At 39.5% G+C, this 22723-nt stretch overlaps 1 protein-coding gene across 1 annotated transcript in view; it reads left to right on the top strand.

The window, feature by feature from the left end:
- Window positions 1-22723, top strand: part of PTPRD (protein tyrosine phosphatase receptor type D) — a 527692-nt gene that overhangs the window by 356230 nt on the left and 148739 nt on the right. Inside the window, 4 exon segments of the mRNA XM_032635461.1 lie at window positions 3565-3682; window positions 9499-10086; window positions 10523-10623; window positions 11466-11725. Coding sequence (XP_032491352.1) covers window positions 3565-3682; window positions 9499-10086; window positions 10523-10623; window positions 11466-11725 — 1067 coding nt within the window.

The raw sequence follows: 22723 nt of genomic DNA, 5'->3' as shown, positions 1-22723 counted from the left end.
ATTGCACGAGTCATGCCAAGAGGCAGAAAGTATCTTACTGAGTGAAGAATTTTTTTTTTAATATTTTAGTGAATGGACTGTGTTTTTTATTGAGAGTTTACCATGTGTAAGGTACTGTGGAGGACACAAGACGTGACACGTGCCTTCTAAGTGCTTACAGTCCAGGTGCCTAGGAAGGTTATAAAGTTCAAGAAAAGTTCCATAAAATACAACAAAAGCGATGACCTCAAGCAATGTATCATTAATTAATATTTGAATGGCAACATCAGTAAGAGCTGTGAGTTCAGAGACAGTGGACCAGGATGGTAGAAGTCCTGAAACTTATTTGAGAACTTAACTGATGAGTAGGGATTGAAGAAGTAAAAGTGTCTGTCTGTGTATGTTGGTGAGTTGGAGGTAGGAATGTACTTTTAAAGGTCAGCACAGCAGAAGCAGTCAGTCAAGAGTGTGATAATAGGCGACAGTGAGCTTGGCAATTTGACAGGACTGAAGGATTCAAGTTAGTAAGTTATCAAGTTAGTAAGTTAACTAAATACTACTAAGAGATTAAATTTTAATATAATGTTAGAAAAACCTAAAGTGTCAAGCTAAAGAGCTGGTCTTTAACTCTTCAGTCCTGGAGAGATATAAAAAGTTATTAAAAGGAGCAAAAAGATAATGGCTGGTGGGAGGTATTCTTTTGTTTAGTAAATTTTTTTTTTGGCCGAAACACAGGGCTCTTGTAGGGATCCTTGGTAAATATGATGGCCAAGATATCACTCTTCATGAAATTGACAGTGTAGCAGTGTTTTATAAACTTCTTTGACGATGACCCATAGTAAGAAACGCATTATATGCCATGACCAATTCATGCATATGTTTAAAATAAAGGTTTTACAAAACAATACCTTACCTTTAAATATATGCAAAATTTAATATTCAAGTATATTTCATTTGTTTAAAAAACACTGGTCTTGAATGGCTAAATTGATTTCATGACCTACTAAATGGGTCATTACCTGAAGCTTAAAAATCAATAACTTAATGGATAGATTAGAGGGTGAAAAAAATACAGTAGACAGGGAAACAGAGTTCTTTTCCTAAGTCGTGAAGTAATAAAAAACTTTTAAAAAGTTGAACATCAGAAATGAAAAAGGGACTGTTATGATCAATGTTTTAAAGGAAGAATGGACAAAAACATACTAACTAGCTAAGAGTTTGAAGAAGAAAAAGGGACCAAAGATCACTCATAAGTTTTGAAGATGCTCCACCATTCATTAAAATATGGAAGTAAGAAGGGGAGTCTGCTTCCGGGAATGACGTTTAAGCTTTAGTTAAGTTGAAGTAGTGGAGGTAACACTTTAGTCAAGGGAAAACGTCCAGCAAATATTTACAATGTATTGGGCTGGCCAAAAAGTTAACTCGGGTTTTTCTATAAAATCTTAACGGAAAAACCTGAACAGACATTTTGGCCAACCCAATACATGCCCTTGGAGCCCTGGGGGAAAGTCAGGGCTAGAGATGAATTTAGGATATAGGCAGAAAAAATTCTTTAAGTTTTAGAGATGGATCCAGTTTTTTTTTTTTTAGGACTAGAGAGAAATGCAGCAGATGAGTGACTGTGACAGAACATCCAGGAATGTCAGCTTTTCACAAGCAGGGCCAGGAAGAAGTCAAGAAGGGGCAGATGGGCTAGGAGAACAAAAACAGAGTGAGGAGCTGTGGCCCTGATATCAGTCACACTACCCCAGACAGAGGGTGTGGAAACCACTGAGTAAGCAAGTATGCCCACAGCTTAAAGAAAATGTACACCAAGAGGTGATGTGATCCAGGCAGAGAGAGGTGTGTCCAGCTGAGATTAGACCATGACAGAGGGCTCGAACCTTTTCAGTGGCACTACTTACATTATCCTATCACAACCTGTATGAGAGGAAGGACGTGTGTGGTTAACCCCAATTTTATGAATGAGAAATTTATAGAAGGCTCAGGGTACATAAGTTGCTTGCCACACGATTTGGTGATAGAACCAGGCCTCGCTTCTTTTTCCTCCTAGCCTGGCCTGCTTTCATCAGTAATTCTGTGATATCAGGGGGACCTTGGAAACAATAATGTTGGCATTCACCCATGATAATTTTGGGAATCGCCAGTGTACCATCATTTTAAATGCCGCTCTCCAGTGGTTCACTTGGTTTTTATATTCTCTGTAATGTTAGTGAAACCATTCCTGAAAATAAAATCTCTCTCCCAGATTTAGTCTATTCATCTGACAGCGTAGTATTTCCAGTGGCTCTTCAGGATAGTATCTGATATTTTTGAATTTCCACACTGGTGATATTCCTACACTTTGGAGAAAAGCATATTGTCGAAAGCTGTCATCCCTGGGATCAGAGTCAACCAGTGAGTTCTGTGGTGCCCATTACAGCCTTGCACAGAAAAATCCCACTGTTTTTCACACAATCTAATCCATTCACTAAACTCTCACTTGCGTTGTCTTTAGATGCTAAAGACAATGACGTTCTATATTTTCTTAAATTTATCTGTATTCAATTCGAAAACATAGCTGTGCTAAAAATCTGAAAGTTTGTTTTTTTTTTTTTTTTTGCTGTGTGTGTATGTAGCAGCAAGGAAAATATCAGAACAAATTAATAGCCCACACTCTGTCTAAAGAGTCATGTAACTTCCAATGTAGAAGAACAGTTCTGTGATTATCTTCTCTTGTAAGCCACCACAGCTTTGGGTCCTTACTAAGAGAAAACTAAGAGTTTTGATAAATAGTTTGTGATATTCAACATTTTCTACATTGTCGGAATTAACTGGACACATATTCGCGATGTAGTAGAACAAGTCCTGTTAATGTGGTTTTATGGCCAGGCCTCCAAATCATTAGAAAATTCTCCTTAGTTTATAATGATTTTAGTCCATAGCCTGTAGAACTAACCAATAATATACTCTTTGAGTCCTAAGAAACTTCTCTGGCTCTCTGGCTATCCAGGGCCAACAGGTCAGCCATTTGGTAAAATATTTACATGGTGATAATACATACTGTTGGGCATCAGCCCCGTCAACAGTCTGCGGGCCAGGCTACAGTGCAGGCACATAGAGAGCAGCTGGCATATCACAGCAGCTAGAGTATGGATTGCTCACTACAAGCCACACGTTGTTTTAAGTGTTTACCCAGTATAGCTCATTTCATCTTTTAGTAGCCCTAGGTGGCCCTAACATTCCAACTTTCACATGAGAAACTGAGGCACCGACGGGTTAAACTCACTTGCCCTGAATCACCAAACTAGTAAATAAGGAAAGCCATGTTTCAGTTCAAGAATTCAGGAGGTCTGACTCTAGGTTTTGCGGTTTTGACTACTACCCCTTAGAGCTGCCTCTTAGGATGGCTGAAGACCCCACTTCAGTGTCGGCATGAAGACAGGTCATCCATAGCGTGAGCTCTAGGCATGAAACTTCCAGTGCTTGGCATGGCTGCAGGGAATGTTTACGCATGCGCAGAAGGAAGGTGGCTGCCTTGATTGTTCCCCCAGGGCATTTGCAGTGTACGGTCTGAATCAATGTTACTCTCTTGTGTCATTTCAGGACATGATTATTTCTGGGCTACAGCCTGAAACTTCCTACTCCCTGACTGTCACAGCCTACACCACCAAAGGAGATGGAGCTCGCAGCAAACCCAAACTGGTGTCCACCACTGGGGCAGGTAACTGTATCTGTGCATATGTGTATCTTGAATATGTTCCCGACAACAATAAGGGTAATTTTCCAAATGGTACAGGTGGTTTTGGTCAGAGGGAAAAATGTACAATGGTCAACTTTAGTGATTTTTGATACATAGTTCACAGGGTAAAAATAACTGAATAACCATGCTTTACCCAGATTATTCAATCACTCATTCAGCAAATATTATTTGAGCACCTACTATGTATCGGGCACTATTTCCAGTACTTTGATAGAACAATCAGCAAAACAAAAAGACTGACCTCCTGAAATTTATTTTCTGACTAACATAATTAACTGGTGAATAAATGAGTTTTATAATAATAAAATGCCAGGAAGTGATAAATTATCAAAATAAAGGTGTGTGGGCATTAAGGATGGGGCAGTCCCTAAGGACTGTTTTAGAAAGAGTGATGGGAGATCTCTTAGTGGCAGGATATTTGAGCTGAGACTTGAAAGACATGAAGGAGCAAGTCCCACGAGGGTCTGGAAGGCAGAGCATCTAGGGAGGGAAATCACGTGACAGCTTCACCCCTGCCCCCCTCCAGCAGCAAACCTTGTTAGAAGAGCTGCCGTCTTGAACTGGGTTGATGACTTAAAGGTGGTTTTTTTGTCATTTTCTCCTCCTCACCCGTTGCTGTGGGGATTCTAAAGAGGACAAATTGCACCAAAGCTGGGAAACAGAAAAGAGAATGAAGAAAAGCAAAAAGACTAATACCAGATTGCTCCTTTCTGAAGAAAAAAGCTTCTTAATGCTGTTTAGTCTCACTTTGGTTGGCCACATTAGGAAAACAGCATGTTGGAAGACCTGACATTGTAAAACCAATAAATTAAGAGATAATTACAGAAGGAATCTTCTTCAGTCCCTTTATGTAGAAATCTCCTGTGGAACATTTAAGCTATGATTTGATTTATTCCTCCTGAATCACTTCTTGCACAACTTTTTAGGAACACACCTCGATGTAAAGGCATAAAGCAAGGAACAGCTGTGAGGTTGAGGACCCTCCTGGGTGTTGTGCTCACGGCCAAATTTGTCTAAATGTCATAAGATTTGCCTCGCTTATATCCCGCCACCTGGAATTGCCTCAAGCAGCAGGATTACAGATGGCAAAACTCCTTCAAGGCAAAATCTTCTGGGCCTTTTTTTTAAAAATACCATTGTATCAGGTCTATTCAGTACCCTGCATAGGAGATACGGTGCATGTTCAGTGGGGACATGCTGACTGTCTAGCTGTGGAATCAGCCTCTATTGGAATGTAGACAACCGAGGATAAACCCCTGAAATTGAACCCCAAAATGAAGAAAATACATTTCCTTCACCCATATTTATAACTATGTCTTAATAAGCCTGAAATGTCTTACATGAAGCACCAAACTCCTGTTGCCCATGAGATGGGGAGGTCCTATAATGAGGACAACAAAGTAGAGGATTTATCGCCAAGGGATGCGAATCCTAGAACAAGGAATGATATTGCCTATTTTAATGCCACTAAGATTAGCTCATCACTTTTTAGTCACCATACAGAACATTATTTAGAATTGTGGATCTTATATACAGAATTATTTTGCAATACACAATTTTGCATTCACAATTTCAGATCTTTCTTAATCAATGGAGACTTGGGTATTGAGGAAATGCTTATAATTTAGATGTCTGCACATTTATCTTCTTGAGACCTCCCTACTGATCCTGGCTGGGAGATAGGAGAATCCAGATGTATAATCCTTCTAAGAGAAAAGCTCTAGTTTTCTTTGCTGCCAACCTATAGTAAAAAAAACATTCTAAAGTCATTATTGAACAGATAAATTTGCTTTGTTTTATATAGTATTACAAAAATCCCTTGTATTTATATAACTATGAAGAATTACTGAGTTTATCTCACAGATGTGAGCTCCTAATAACCCCAATTATAAGGGCATTTAGTTATAGCTTCCATGGAGAATTCAGGAATTCTCGTGAAATTTTATTTTAATAGTAAAATTCCTGGTTTTAGGATATGTTTCTGTATAATACATTGTTTCTAGAATCCGTGAACAATCATATCTTTGAAATAAAAACACAGGCCATAACTTAAGCAATCCATGTAGGATTCATGTAACCTGAGGGATGCTTTTGAATAAAATGTTGACTTTTATGTTTCAATGATGACGACATTTTTGTAGTTTCTTTGTTAATACTCCCATTGCTCTGTGTCATGATAATTGGTCTACTGCCTGAAAGCTTGTGGTTTTAGGCATATTCTTTGGTTTGAAATTTTCTCTATATTTTTACATGAATTTCGCTACTGTACTGAAGAGCTATGTTTAAGGATGAGAGAAAAGATGACAATGGCATAGAGAATTTGGAAGTAATAGGCTTAGGTTCAGTCATTTATGATTGTTGCTACTTAGGTGCTAAGTTAAACTGAAGCTAAGTTTAGAGCCATTGGGACTGAGTGCCTTGGTTGATCTCCAGTGATTGCTCTTACTAAGAAGAAGTAAAGGGCAGCACATGTGTACCATTTCTGAAGTCATGAGAGATTTTTAAGAGGAATAATACAGTAAGGAGATAAGAAGAATCAAAAGGGAGAAGAGATTATATGTCATGACATAAGCTAGAGTTAGCTTATTTACTGTGCAGCTGGGCCTCCTTCCAATAAGTTCACTAACACACTGCTAAAAATGACCTCCAACTCCCAGAGTAAGTATTTAAGACTCTTTCCTTTTGCCAATCCTCTAGCTCCTAGGCTGGAGTAAGCAGACCCACTGACCCTGCCACTGCATGGCCTTTAAAAGTGGTCCACACAATATCCCTAAGGCATTAGAACCTTGGACCCAACTCCACATGCAGCACCATCTACTGGTCCTCTTCATTTCTCCACCTGGAGTATGCAGTGATCAGAGGACAAGGACCCCGCATTATCCATCTTTTATTTTCCCACCCATATGCCTACATGCCATTATATAAGTCCTTACATTAAAGTGAGTAGTTGGTAAATGTTTCATACATAGAATTTCTGGAAGCCAGAGATGGAGTGGGTTTCATTGCCAATACGTGCAGTTTTGGAGAATTCTTTTTAACCATTCATGCAGTGTTGTAGAACTCTCCTCATTCCTTTTCCCTTTTTTCTACTTGTTACTCCCTGGATGAAATACCACAACTGTCCATAAAACCCTTACCCTAGCTTATTTAAACTGCATCTACTATTCACACATTTGGGGAGATTTTAGGTGTTCCCTTCATGTGGTTAACCTCTCCTGAGGCAATGCTGGGAGTTCTTCCTGTGGCTGCCTCAGCTTTCATTTCTTTCTTGACTCCTTCACTAGTGCACCTTGTTGCTTCCAGGCCGATCGTCTCATAGTTTTCAGGCTCAGTGAAACTTCTGCCAGGGAAAGGAGTGACTGTCTTGGCAGTGGAGAGCAGACTGAGGTGCTTCTGGCACAGCAGTGGGAACCAGTAGATCAGAACTGACGCTCTTACTTCTAGAGCATTGCTTTGCTTTCATGGTGCCAAGCCCACAGTGTTTATATCCCAGAACAAGAAAGGGCATGCCAGCATCAAAAACAAAAGGCGTTAGTGCAACCTAGGCTTTGACTATCACAGAAGAATAGATGTACATTTTCATAAGGCCGTGAGATCTTTTTTTCTTAGAATTTACGAGTTTGTTAAATTTCTCCAAATTTGTACCATAGCAATGTTATGACGTGAAACACCAGATAATAAAAACATACTCATAGGTGGCTGACAAATATTATTACAATCCAACCTATATTCGTGGTTGCAGGAAATTTTAAATTGTTTTATTTATCTTCCCTTTACATGCATCTTATAGAAACAAGGTGCACAGTGTATTTACTATGATGCAGTTCTTCATAACCAGAATTTTGAAAACTTTCGATAAATATTTTTAATAAAATATATTGTCCCTGGAAAATGTGGAGACCTAATTGTTATGTTTTTCCCCCAAAGTTTCAACCAGGTTTTGTTTATTGAAGGATGTATTTTCTGCTGAAAGGCCCATTTTTTTCTCAGCAGAGTCTCAAATGTTTAATTCTTGACGTCATTGATATTTTAATGGGCAAATCATGTAAATACTATACACACATAGAGAGAAATTAAGGATACTTGCCAATATCTATTTTAAATGAAAATAATTTTAAATATATTTAAAATAAATGGAATAATTCAAGCACTCACCAACTTATGAACGGGTTTGTTCTGAGAGTTTCGTAGTTGGTTAGTAAGATATCGGATACACCTTTCCATGAGAAACAGTGAGTCTACAGTTTTTGGTTTGGGTTGGTTTGGTTTCTGGGTCAACCTTCAACACGTGTACATAATTGCCATTCAAAACTTCAGGAACTATTTTCCCACACATGATGAACCCACTTACTATGAACGTATCCAACATGTGAAACAAAACTATTATATTACTTCATTGGTTAAGGATAGAAATATCACAAAGAATTTGTTCTTGGACAAAGCACACCACTTCTGGGGTCTGAAATACATAGTGAGCAGGTTAACCAAGTAATTTTTGAAGTTAATATTCTGTATATTATCTCAACATTTTTCTAGTTTATTTTTGTTTTTAACTTATATCTACATACCTCGGATACTATTTTTCATTGCCTGTGTATTTTTCATTGCCATTAGTGTAAGCTTTCCTCCCTTTTGACCATATTTTCTCCCCTTTCTATTAACTTATTTTTAGTTCTGGTAATACTCTTTTCCCCTCCCTCATCTTTGGACTATTTCCAAAGAAACTCCTGGCTCTGTGTTGTTTACCACTGTCCTTGTCTGTGGTTTCTGGGAATAATTACTGTTTGTTAAAAAAATATATATATATACGGTTGTAATAACACATTGAGTATATTAGACCTATTCACATATCTAACTTATTTAACTTGAAAAGAAATTATGTACTTAGCCCCTGACCACAAAAACCTTAATATTCTGATTATTAATAATTATTATTATTAATGAAATGTAAAACACTGTTCTAAGACTTTTACATGCATTTCCTCATTTAACATTCATAACAACAATATGGTGTAGGTCTTAATATAATTCCTATTTTACTAGATGCAAAACTTGATGAGAATGACTGGTGTGGATGGTATAAACAAAAAGTGCAAATTAGATCCACAGTAAGAGCAACATTATTTTACATTACCTTTTTTTTTTTTTTTAAACGTATAATCAACATACTGGTTAAGTCGTTTGGGCCACGGATTCAGACAGACCTGTGTTTGTCTCATAGCATCCTCACTTAGTACGCATCTAACTTTGCACAGTTTTCTATCTCTCTGTTTCATTTTTTTTATTATACAAAGTGAAGATAATAACTAAGCAGGGCACATAGGAGTGAAGGATGCAAATCACGTGAGATACTACATGTAATGTTCTTAGTACAGTGTCTGGTACATTGCATGTACCCAGTAATTAAATATATTTTAATTATTATTCTTATTAGCTGTACCTAATTGGCTAATCCTTACTGAGCTTCATTTCTCTGCGGCATGAACCCTCTATGTGTTGGAAAGATTCGAAATGTGAAGATGTTTAAAAAAATCTCCTTAAATTATCATTTCATTAATAATTCCTATTTTCTGTCCATTATCAAATTCTAATATCTCACCCTACCTTAAAAGAGTATGAGAAGGAGCGTGTTTCCACAAAGGTATATAGACCGAGCCTTGGCTTTTTTTATAAGTAAAGGCATGGGAATGCCCATGGAGTGGCCTTCCCGTTCATCAGTGATTGAAATGCAAGCACCCATGTAGGGTGGTCTCACCACTCCCTCCTGTGTGCTCCAGTTCCAGGGAAACCCCGGCTTGTGATTAACCACACTCAGATGAATACTGCTCTCGTTCAGTGGCACCCCCCTGTGGACACATTTGGACCCCTCCAGGGCTACCGTCTAAAATTTGGCCGGAAGGATATGGAGCCACTCACTACTCTTGAGTTCTCTGAAAAAGAAGATCACTTCACAGCGACAGACATCCACAAAGGAGCATCGTACATCTTCAGGCTCTCAGCCAGAAACAAAGTGGGCTTTGGGGAGGAGATGGTGAAGGAGATTTCTGTTCCAGAAGAAGTCCCAACTGGATTCCCTCAAAACCTCCACTCAGATGGCAGCACGTCAACCTCTGTCCAGATATCTTGGCAGCCACCTGTCCTGGCAGAGAGAAATGGCATTATCACCAAGTATACCCTTCTGTATAGGGATATCAATATCCCTCTTCTTCCAATGGAGCAGCTTATTGTTCCAGCTGACACCACTCTGACACTCAGTGGCTTAAAACCAGATACCACATATGATGTAAAAGTACGTGCTCACACGAGCAAAGGCCCTGGGCCATATAGTCCCAGTGTCCAGTTCAGGACACTGCCTGTGGATCAAGGTAGGATTTGTCTGCTTACGGCCTTTCTCCCTTAAAGGAATGTCGGTCTTTGGAAATCAGTATTTTGAAGCTATAAATAACTGATCGGCCCATTCATATTAATAGGTTCAGCAAAAGCAAAAAGGTAAAGTATGTAAAACTTAATATGTTTTGGATGCCTTAGATTTCAGTTAGAGAATGCCAAGCAAGTCTGGCTGACAGCACCCCAATGTTCTCAGGTAAGGAAAACACAATATAGTTGACTGAGTGGGAGAGAAAGGAGAGATCTTTATGAGAATGAGGTATTAAAATGAATGCCCTTAACAGGTAGGCAAATCACACTTCTCTGTCTGATCAAAGTAGATGGCATCTAGCTTAAGCCCTCCTCCGGTCCATGGAAAAGGACAAGTCATATGTTTTTAGGAGTAGTTTAAATACACTGTTTTTCCTTTTCCAGCAGTGTTTGCAAAAAATTTTCATGTCAAAGCAGTAATGAAGACTTCAGTGCTACTGTCTTGGGAGATTCCAGAGAATTATAATTCTGCCATGCCTTTCAAAGTAAGTTGTTTTCTAATGTGTAAGAAGATATCACTGGTGAAAGTGGAGGGGGCAGGTCACTTGGGTAAGTTACTTACAAAGCATACAGACTGCTTTGAGTCAGCCACACATACTTGTTATTCTCTCTGTGGCTTTCACGTAACAGACTGAGTCTGGCTCTTTGGCAGTGTGACCTTTCCCCTCTCAAGAGGAGGCAGGAGCTCAAACCTAGGGCCGGCATTCTTTGTGGGTCGCCTAGCACTTCCAAGTTGAACTTTTTACATCTAAGCTAGTGCTTTTGTTTTTTCATCAGGAAATGAAATTTACATGGTTTCTACCTGTTTGTAATGCAGTATCCTGGGATTTAAGTAATTTGTTAATTGGCCTGAATTCTTTGAATATTTTAAACTTTAGTTTCCCATTGAGAGATATTGGCACATGTTAGCAAGAAGTACAAGTCTGTGAAAGAAAGAATAAAGAAACATTTTTGAAAGTAAAAATATATTTGGGAACAAGAATGGAAGTGTTTGGAAAAAAGTGGTGTGGATGATGCATTGAAACCTAGAGCATTTCTGCGAACATTCCCTTAAGATCACAGACAACTGAGGGGCCACGTATTGTTAAGATATTGTACATTTCTTTGTGTATTTTTGATAGACTTAGAAACATTGTATCATTACACAATCAGAAACAAAAGAAAATCGATGCCATCTCTAGAATTTATGAGCACTTAAGGGGCTTAGGAAATGCCCCAAATTAGAAATGACCCATATGTATTTTCCATAAGCAAGTACCATATTAGTTAGAAAATATTCATTGCCTGACTGATAACCAGATCTCTTTGATTGGCTGTATCTCTCTAGATTCTTTACGATGATGGGAAAATGGTAGAAGAAGTGGATGGCCGAGCTACCCAGAAGTTAATTGTCAACCTGAAGCCTGAGAAGTCATATTCATTTGTGCTGACAAATCGTGGCAACAGTGCTGGGGGCCTGCAGCACAGGGTAACCGCAAAGACCGCACCAGATGTGCTGCGTACCAAGCCTGCCTTCATCGGGAAGACCAACTTGGATGGCATGATTACCGTGCAACTGCCCGAAGTACCTGCAAATGAGAATATAAAGTAAGTTGATCGAAGGTTAGGGCTGAAGGATAGAAATGCATGTAAGCAAGAAAAAAAAGGTTAAATCTCGGGAATATGTGGTTATAAAAGACTACATTGCTGTATGTAGAGTGAGAGTCTTCTGCACAGGCTCAGTTTTGTGATTCAAGTTCTGTTGCGTTGTGTTCTAGAGTTCATTGTGACACAGATTCTCATCACTTTAACGTTAATGAGAGTGTTTCTTTACGTTCCAGAAATGGTATAATTTAGGAGAGATAGACAAATAGAACATGAACCTTACCATAAAGAAGTTTACGTCGTGGTGTATAGAATAATGTGAATAGTCGAATAACTGATATTTGGCGAGTGTTACTGTAATGGTGAGGAATTCTTAGAAAATACTACAATGCTAAAAGAAACTTTAGGAAATTGGATACAAAAAAAAAAAAACAGTATAAGACACTGCTGTTTTACATGTGTGCTGATAGTTGGGAGAAATTTCAACAAGTTAAAGTTCAGAATGACATTAGAAGAAACACGAAAGCTAGAAAATGTAATTTTTTCTGGTTTGGATGGAGCACAGTGTAGAGGCCAATGGGCCTGAAGTGGGAATTAAAGCCAGTCAATTAAGTAGTTTCTTGGTTGTATATAGCTAGTTGATGGTAGCCAGTAGAAGAAAAAAAGTGTTTTCACCAAAGTATGTTAAGTATGAGTACCGTGGTAGACCCTGGAGAACAAAAAAAGAGGATGTGGTCCCTGTCTTCAAAGAGTTTACCACAGAGTGAGGAATACAGAGAAATAGACAGATGCAAATATGTGCTAGCGATAGAATAGTACTCTATCTGAAGAGTAGCTAATCCAGAATGAAATGGATCAAGAAAGTTTCTGAATTTACTCTTGAAGGACCGATAAGAGGCACACAGAAAAATCAGAGGGAGGAAATCGTACGCAAAGGCTCATTAGTAAAGGAAGCAAGTGATTCTGTAAGGCATGTGCTCAGAGAGCCAGGGCAGTAGTAGTGAGAGGCAGGCATACAAGACGCAAGTTGTGCTCAGAAGTTGGAACTGTATCCTATAGATAGTGAGAGTCCATTAAAGGACTTTATGCAGGAGAGTGGCATGATATCATCTGTGTAATACCTACGTTTCCTTCTTTGCCATTTTAGGAAATATTTATTGTGTGTCTGCTGCATGTTAGGAACTGTGCTCCCCGCTTGGGATAAGACTAAACCCTTTGTCATTTCTTCTATCCCACATGATCAAGTTTGGATGAATCTTGCTATGAAAGGTTTGAAGGTCAAGCAGAGGCATTTATACATAGTTCATGGATGGTTGGAGCCTTTACATTTAGTAGCAATCTGGTGACATAATGTAGGAAAGTTCTTGGGGAAGATGGCTCCTGAAGGCATGTCGGAAGGATTGGAGCACCACAGAGAAAAGTTTTGGGCAGTCATTGTGCAGTTAGTTGACTCTAGGCAAGTAACAAGATTCTGAAGTGAGATGGTGATGGTGGAAATGGGATGCAGAGGCAGACAGAGAAGTAGGAATTGGCAGCTGTCTTAATGGAGGGAACGAGGCAGAGGAAAGTGTCATACATGACTCTGAGGTCTGAGATTGGATGACAAAATAAATGATGCTGCCATTCATCCTGAAGGATGAAAGATCAGGAGGAAATTAATGAGTTTAATTTTGTGTACATTTTATATGAGGTGTCAGTGAAATCAGTCTCCATTTATATGAGTCTCCATTTTTGTCCACTCTTCTGTTTCTATCGTTTAGAAAACTAAAAAGAAGAATGGAATATTAGTGTGATTTTGATTCCAACAAAATTTAGTATGAAAGGGAGATTTTATTTTGCTATTGTTTAAATATTCTATGGATATCGTTTGGTCTCCCACCATAGTTCCAGACAATGTTGCAGGAATTCAGTGGAGAGAATGCTGACTTTCTCATGGCTCTTACATAGTATAGGTAATTGGGGAACTTGGACAAGTAGAGAGTCAGGTGGAGTGGAGTCCTGTGATACCAAAAGTTAGTTGGATAGGGGAGGCCACAGGAGGAGCTCCCAACCCCAGTTGAGTAGTTCAGGGAAGAGGCCCTGAAAAAAGCAACATCTAAGCTGAGGCTTAAAGAATCACAATAAGCTGGTCCATGGGAGTGGGGGTGGGGAGACGCTGTTTCAGGCAGAGGACAGCACATGTGATATTGCCCAAGCAAGACAAAGACCAGCACTTGTTATTGGTCCACGTCTTACCCATCCATTACGACTTTTCAGCTGGCATCCAAAAAACATGTATTCTAGACATACTGTATTGCCAGCACCAGGTCTGGAAATAGAAAGATGACTGAGATAAAGCCCTACCTTATAGTGGGAAAACAGATACAGGAAATAGATAATAAGAATATATGGAGCAAGTACTGCCAGGTACTGTAGAAACATAAATACAGAATTCTAGCCCAACTCGGATGTCAAGGGAGATATCCAGAAGGAGCTGACACCTAATAAGTCTTGAATGATGAGAAAGATTTAGAGAAGGTAAAGTAGTTGCAAACAATGAAGGAACAGTCCATATAGTTTATATGGGCTATAAATTGAGTCTACTAAAAATATGTGCTGTCTATTCAGGGAAAGAGTAAATAAAAGATGAAAATAGTGTCACATAATCTGTAGCTTTTACTATTAGATTTCAAGACTTTATATATTTAAAAAAAGATTTTAATGGCTATTTACCAAATTCGTTTGGTAGAATGTCTCAGACATTGGGAAATGACATTTTAGTCCATTGGTGATAGACTTCTTTTTCATTTCCCAACCTCTGAATGAATTGAGAATATTGCAGAATATAGTCTCTCTCTCAGTATTTTTCTTTAGCTTGTTCAATTTTTCTTTGTTTTATTTATGTACTTCTTCTTGGTAATATTTGACATGGGAGTCAAAGAAAAGGGATAAAACTTTGGTAACAAAGATCAGAGACTATTACAAAACAGAAAAAGAAAGCAAACCATTATGGAAAAAACTCTGTTCTAGAAATGAAGTAAAGATTCCCAGAAATATATTCTAAACCCTCTGGGGAAAGACAAGAGCAAAAGACAAAACTGGGGAAAAGACAAGAGCAAAAGACAAAACTAGGGAAAAGTATAAGAACCATAAGAAATGACAAGCAAATCTCCTGTTAGCAAAAATCCCTAGATAATTCATATTCACTATGTTTTTTAAAGGGATAATAGCATAAAGTTACCCATCCAGTCTTCTAGGTTGGTTCATGTGGCATCGTCAAATATGACAAAAAGCTGTGTGCCATGCGGTGCCACTTGCAGTTCAGAAATTAGAGTGGAGCTTTCTGTTAAGTATTGTAAGGGAGAAATGAGGGGAGAAAACAGAATCGATTCCAGAGCTCTGGGGTGGGTTGCTAACTTGTGTTTAGGTAAAAGCTAGCTACAAAGATGCTTCCAATTTGTTTTTCTATCAAAATACAATTTTGATGATTGAACGGCTGTTTTGTTTATCAACAGAAACCAGGCTTTCCTCGTTTCCGGCCAAGATAATTGATAGGTCTTGATCCCCACCTCCAAACTCCTCACCATCGGAAAATAAATCTGTCTCTTGTAAACGTAATGCAGACATAGCTCCTTGCGTCTGTGATTTCACACTTGGGTTTTGTGTGGAGAAGCTGGGAGCTCCCTCAGCGAAGGGCCAGATTTTTCACGAAACGGCCACATTGGTACTGCAGGTTCTAGTACTAGGAATTCTGTGGGGCTTCAACCTTCTCTTTGAATACATTTAGCGGGCAGAATGCCGGTCAGAAACTCTAGCAATGCCACCATCCGTCAGAAGCAAGTTGTGGTGACAAAGAGGACGTCTGTGACTCTATAGAGCAGGATTTTACTCTGATAAGAAAAGAAAGCACCACACAGATTGTACTCAGAGAAAAAGCTGCCATAAGGTACCCAATGTAAATTAACTCCATAGCAACCATTTCATGTTTATGAAAAATAGAAATGAAGAATGAGGGCGTTTTATAAAATTTTAAATTTATTATCTACTTTTTCTTTTAAAGAAAGACATTCTTGGAAGCAAAGTTGTTTCATAACACACATGCACCACTATTATCAGCTCGGTGTGTATAAGCTGTTTAATGTTTAATTCACACATCATATGTTTGTTAACTGAAGTAGTAAAGGCTTAAATTTGTATAGAGCTTTACAATTTACTGAAGGTATTAGAGCATTTCACTAAAGCCTCACAATAACCCTGTGAGGTAGGTGGTCTCCCCTTTTACAGGTGAGTAAAGTGAGGCCCAAAGACACTAAGTGGCCCAGCCAAGATCATAGAGTTGATACTGCTGATAGTTAACAGGGACAAGAGGACTTACTAGGTGTTCTTCAAAGGACACTGCACACAGTGACTGCTGTAATCTTCACACCAAGGGTCCTCTTCATTTTACAGCTGACGAAGCGGTAAGGTAGTATACTAATTGGCCCTGGCAACACAATAGCATAACCAGAGAGGAAAGATTTGAACTTAGGCAGTCTGGCTCCAGAGTCTACATGTTGAACCACAACCATGCCTCTGTGACCATAAAATGATTGACCAAACCAGGGTATTTTTTCCTAGGATAATTGCTAAACATCTAAGAACTCCGTAACAATTAGATGTCAATAGGACCGCCCCAGACAAACCTCAGAGCCAAGAGGAATCAGGTACATGCACTTGGCCACAGATTATGGAAATGTATGTTAAACGTGGAACAATAAAATCAGTAGATTGTCATGAGAATTTAGAGGAGAGGTAAAGGGAGAGGCTAGACACAGTCAGCATTATCATCTGCCATTTTACAAATGAGGAAAATGAGGCTTAAGACAATTAATAACTTGTCTGACAACACATAGCTTAAAAGATTAGAAACCTTAATTTAAACAGAGAAACTAGAAAGATCATTCAACCTGCTTTGGTTTTCCTGTGGTTAATTAATTTGATTTAAACAATATATACCCAAATGGCCAAAGCCAGGAAAAAAAAAAATCAAAAAATTATTCAAGGCATGACATTCATCATTAAACTCTGAGACAAATTTTGACCTCCCAGTTAAATAATGAGTTGGAGAATGCTAGTATGGACTGTTTATACAAAAAGCCTGCCAGAATTTGAAGTGGTACTGCCACGAAGACCAGAGCTCACCTGCCCATATAATTATATGGAACTGGGTCCCTTGATGATAACATATTAAATAAAATTAGTAAAACTTTACATAGGATAATTAAAATTCTGAAGGTTATATTTAACTTATCTAATTAAATCTAATATACTGGGAAAACACAGCTTACATTATAAGTAGTCGAGGGCTCTCCAGATATATTGATTCTCAAGTTATTTATTTTCCATTAGTTTAATAGTGAAGGTCTATGTTGAAAAGGGTATTTGAAGGCTAAACTTCAGCCTTGAGTTAGACAGGCAAACAGAGTATAAAGTTTAATTTTACCCATGTGGGAAGCTGCCCTATGTCCAAAAGCAATTTTTTTTTTTTTGCATTTCAAGCAAGTTCTTTCAGTTCATATGATTTGGTTGATATGAATTTGCAGGGTATATGTTAGTTCCTCACTTTACTCTACAGAGTCATCTTACCTTACCTAATACCACATGACATTAGAAGCAGGATCACCGCTTTGCTGGTAACTGAAAGACATTTAGGCATGTCATTAGGCTGGTTTGGAGAAAAGAGAAAAGCTTGATGAGGTTTCAAGTTGGAAAGTTCTAACGCAAGAGAGAAGGGCCTCAAAATGTTTTTGACTTCCTGATCTAGGGGAGGCATAAATCCCCAAGAGTTACCTGCTTCACCCACTTCCACTTTTCAGTGAAAAGAGAACTCAGTGATAAAATGGCAACGTTAGCAAATTTGGGGAAATTATATGCGTAACTGCTTTAGCAATGTGTTTCTAAGTATATGAATATGTCTTAAACGTATAAGAAAATTATGGACTAAAAATGGTTCATTGAGACCATGTAATAGGGGTCATTGGTCTAAGCAGAGGTCAGGGAAGGTTTGAGCTAGGAAGTAAAAAAGTGAGTTGCTATTTGAGGAAAGAGAGAAGATAACTTGGGATTTGTTGGGAGTGACAGAAGGTTCTAGACAGATGGTACAGAATGATGAAAGACAGAACGGACCCAGTAAATTCAAGAAACTAAAAGCCCACCAGGGCGTAGCTCAGAGAGCACAGAGAGATGGATTCAGGCAAGGTCCTGCTGAGTCGTATAATGCCTTTGGTATTCATCCTAAGACAAATGAGGATCAATGGAAATATTTGTAAAAATGGAAACGTTACAATTAATCTTCTATTGCAAAATGAAAATTTCAGAGACTGGACTAACGGGAGTTTAACTCAACGGAGAGAGAGAATTAGGAGAAAAAGTTAGGAGCAACCCAGGCATGAGACAATGGAATGAAGCCAGAGCGGTGGCAGTAGAGATGGGGAGAAGTGAATGCACTATAGATAGTTTGGAAGTAATAGGACTTAGCAGTAGTTTGGGTATGAGGGACGGAGAGAGTTAATGCAGATCGTCAGTGATAACACCTAGGTTTACAGCATGTGCCCTAAAATGGATCATGGTGCAATATTGGAAGAGGATTACTTTTGGAGGCGTATTTTTTGTTTTATTTTAACCACAGTAAATTTGAGGTACTTTTGTGACATAGAAATGGAGACATAAAGTTGGAAGGGGGTAAACTTGTGGAGTTCAGAGGAGCGTTCCGGGCTGAAGATGTCAATCTGTAAATCATTTGCATCTAGGGGATAACTGATTCCCTGAGCTGGAATGAGATCCCATGGGAAGAAAAGAGGAAGTAAAGACACATCCTTGGCTAGATCCTTGAGGAACGCCACCGTTGAAAAGCTGGGTAGCAGATAATAAATCCTGCTAAAGAAATAAGGTTAACATGGTGAGAGATTTAAGTAGAAAACCAGGAGAGTTGGATACAGAGAAAGAACTGAACATGTTTCATGGAGGGTGTTATGAATACGCAGATTCTGATAAAAGATCAAGTAAGGGGCTTCCCTGGTGGCACAGTGGTTGAGAGTCCGCCTGCCGATGCAGGGGACACGGGTTCGTGCCCCGGTCCGGGAGGATCCCACATGCCGCGGAGCGGCTGGGCCCGTGAGCCATGGCCGCTGAGCCTGCGCGTCCGGAGCCTGTGCTCCGCAACGGGAGCGGCCACAACAGGGAGAGGCCCGCGTACCACAAAAAAAAGATCAAGTAAGAAGAGAGTGAAAAATTCTCCTTTTGATGCAATACTGATGACCCAGGTGAAGGTGGTGAGTTGGGCAGATGAGGCCGGAGCTAGAGCACAGTTGACTGGGAAGTGAATGGAAGGTAAAGACATGGAGAACAGCAAGAACACACAGCTCTTCTCAGAACTGGGGCAGTAAGAGGTAGGAGAGAGAGAGAAAGTGATGACTGGAGCAGGATGTGGTTTGTTTTGTCCTGCCAGTGACGGAAAGCTAATCGATAGAATCCAACGAGGATGGAGAAATCGAGATATATGGGAGACAAGGGGTATAGTATATGGTAGACATCCAAAGAGAGTGAGATGCGGGACCCAATTCAAGAAAAAGTAATTGGCTCTGGAAAGTGTAGTCAGCCCTTCTACGGTACCGATGGGAAAGATTATGGTTTGCACTCAGATATAGGTCGGCTTGTAGTTTGTTAGACGACGAGGGAATGCTTGTCTAGATCTTTTTCTTTTCTCTGTATATAAGAGCGCAGGCCATCTTCTAGTGGAGAGGCATGTATGTCCAAGATTTGAGGCCAGGGGAGAAAGTGTGAAAAACTTACTGTGAAGATTGGATGGACTAGGTAACTAGAGAAGCTGTGGCTGTATTGCCAGGCAGTGTTGAAGGCCTGTTTGAGTTTGCTGAATATGAACTTATGGCATCATTCTACCCTGTGCATTATTTCTCAAGCTGTATTCAGCTCCTTGGGTTCAGGCACAGAGAAAGGCTATCAGATTTTAGCTAAGGCAGAATGGAGGATGTGGGTTTTGGAAAAGAAGAGCTCAAGAAATTGAGAGCCCTGGGTGGTGCATGGGCCAGCCCTCTGAAGGTTGAAGTCACCCAAAATGATGGCAGAGTTTGGGAGGGAAAAAAAAGACTGTTAACCCTGGGAAAAACAAAACAAAACCGAAACTTCCATAAAGGAAAGATTCTGAAGAGGTTGGTAGATGGCAGAAATCAGTAAGAGAAGACCATAGCATAGCTGAATTGTACGAGCTTCCAAAAGGAGGGCTTATTGTGATTTTAGCAAAGGGGTGGAGGAAAAAATATCTGCAAGAAGCAACAGCGAACCAGGAAAGAAACCCAAACCCTAAACCTGAGGTTCATGGGCAGAGGAAGAGGGATAAAGTAACAGCCACCACGTGAGAAGTCTGCAAAGAAAGCAGTATCCTCAGGGGAAAGTTAGGCTTCAGGAATGGCAAACACGAGGTTCTTTACAAAGTCACAGTTGCAGAGAATACAGTTGAAATGTATGGATTTGGACCCAGGAGTTCCAAATTCCCAACACCCCATTTCTTTCAATAGGCGAGAGCTGCTTTGAAAGGCTCCACTTTGGCTGCTCTAGATGAATGCTTTAGTGATCGTGGAGAGAAAAGGTTATGGATATCCAGCCACACTGTTAATTAATTGCTATGGGGAAGGCTGTTCAATTCTTATCCGAGCCACAAATGAAATGAATAGTCGGGGAGTGCTGCAGAACGGCTTCTTTCTTCGTGTACAAGAACGGCAACTCAAAGTATGAAAGCAGAAGAAAAATCAATAGGATTCATCAGCTTAACCTTGATTTACAAGATTCTGAACGGGGACAGTGGGAGCTCCCTGATCATGTGCAGTATCATTACTTCAGGCAAAGAGAAGCTGTCCTGACTTTGTGCAATTGGTAGTGGAAAGCAAGAGGTTCCCTGACAAGTGTGTTTATCAGGTCCATCTGCAGTGTTATTTTGTATGCTAGGGTGCAGCCCCTGTCACTCTTCTCCATGCTCATTTAACATGATGGACCTGTTTGGCAAATCCTTCGGGTGGTGGGAGGACAGCCAGAGGAGGAAGCTTACTCTGGACCATAAAAGATACTGGCCTCTCTCACATACTCCACTATTCCTTCTCATGACCCTCCTTGATCGTCATCAGTGTTCGTAGGAAAGAAAGTGGATGGCTAAGTGATGTGACCCCGTGAACCTGATGATGAGTTGCTCAGAGCACCATGGAGAACGGATTCTGCTGTAGTTGTCTGGTTTGACTTGAATTCTTGATCAGGGGGAAGAAAAAGTTTGATAAGTCCTTTAATCTACATCTCAGGGAGTTTCACTGTGTCCTACTGTGTCTGTGTTCAGATCCATCTCTCCCACCATGATGGTCAGTACCAGCCAGTAGCAGCTGGCATCTGTGAAGTGCTACGTGACACACACTGTGCTAAGCACCTTGTGTTCACTTGTTTTATTTCTCCAGAAAAGCCTGATATCATTTACTCTCAATTTCAGTATGTGCAACTGAGATTCAGGGATGTTAGATGATGAGCCCAGGATCACACAGCTCGTGAGTGGCAGATCCTGAATGCTGGGCCAGATGTATCTAGATGCCACATCCTCTACCGGAACACTCTAGATCAGCCCTGCCCAACAAATGTAACGAGAGCCACATGTGAAATATTACACTTTCTAGCAGCTGTGGTAAAAAATACAAAGAAACAGATGTCATTAATTTTAATTTCATTGTTTACAAAACGCGTTATATCCAGAATATTATCATTTTAACATGCGATCGCTATGAAAAAATTATTGCTGAGATAGTTTACATTTATTTTTCATACTAAGTTTTTGAAATCCAGTGTCTTTTACAGGTAGAGCGCATGTCAGTTCAGACTAGCCACATCTCAAATGCTTGATAGCCGCAAGGGGCTAGCGGCTACTATACCGGACAGAGCTGCTGCAGACTCTGTTTGTGGAAACAGAGTTCATTATCACACAGGATTTGCTGAGTTTATTGCACGTTTTGCTTTGCGATAAGAACAAACAGGCCTTCCTGTGTGTACTATTAGTCTCTGTCATATAATGTGATACAAGCTTCATAGCACCCATCCCGTTCTCATCCCTTTCCTCTGAGAGGCAGAGGTAGGGGTGTGTGTGTATTCATTTCCACAAGAAATTTCCATAAAAGTGCTTTATGATACAGAGTAAATGAAACAAAAGCAGATTATTGCCATAGTTAAGAGATATATATCTCTCTCTACATATATAGGTTTGTTATCCCCTTACTATCTGTTTTAACTTGAGCGATTATTCAGTCTCTGTGTAGCTGTCTTTTTTTCTCTTACCTGTCCTTAAAGGATTGTTGAGAGGGCAAAATGAGATTATGCATTTACTATAATACCTAAAAAGTAGGAAGTGATTAATGTGGCGGCTATTATTATACCTTATGTTCAAAGTCCTTGTATAGTTACTACCAAAACTCAGTGTGAGCAGAGTCCCTAACTCTGAATATAAGAGCACAGTGTACACTATACGGAAGTTACAGACCAACTTTACAAATAACCCACATCTATTTGGCGACAAGGAACCTTTATACATACATTGTAGTTGGCCGTTCTCAGTGTGACGACTCGCTTACTTTTGTCCCTTCCTATAGAGGTATTATACTGAGACCTATTTTGAAAGCCCTTAGGTAGTGACTGTCTCCAAATTTCTGCAGTACCTACCTTAAGGTTTGCAATTTGATGGGTAGAAAGAGAGGGGAACCTTTACATCTTTATATAATTGTGAGATGATGAGTAATTTTTATGCTTTTAATTTTTTATCCAAATAAAATGTATTTTAACGGTGTATAAAGAAAATCATTGTCATCGTCATCGTGTAGGCATCTGGACGTGCTTAGAGTAATTTTTATGACACACCTTCTTTAAAACAATCATCTTATAAATTAATGTCATAGAAAATTCTTGGTCCAGCAGCCTGTGGTGGTAGATTTCAATATACCCACC

Source organism: Phocoena sinus, chromosome 6 (assembly GCF_008692025.1).
Source record: "Phocoena sinus isolate mPhoSin1 chromosome 6, mPhoSin1.pri, whole genome shotgun sequence".
In the NCBI taxonomy this organism is placed as follows: domain Eukaryota; kingdom Metazoa; phylum Chordata; class Mammalia; order Artiodactyla; family Phocoenidae; genus Phocoena; species Phocoena sinus.
Note: the sequence above shows the minus strand (reverse complement) of the source record. Positions and strands in the feature narration are given on the sequence as shown.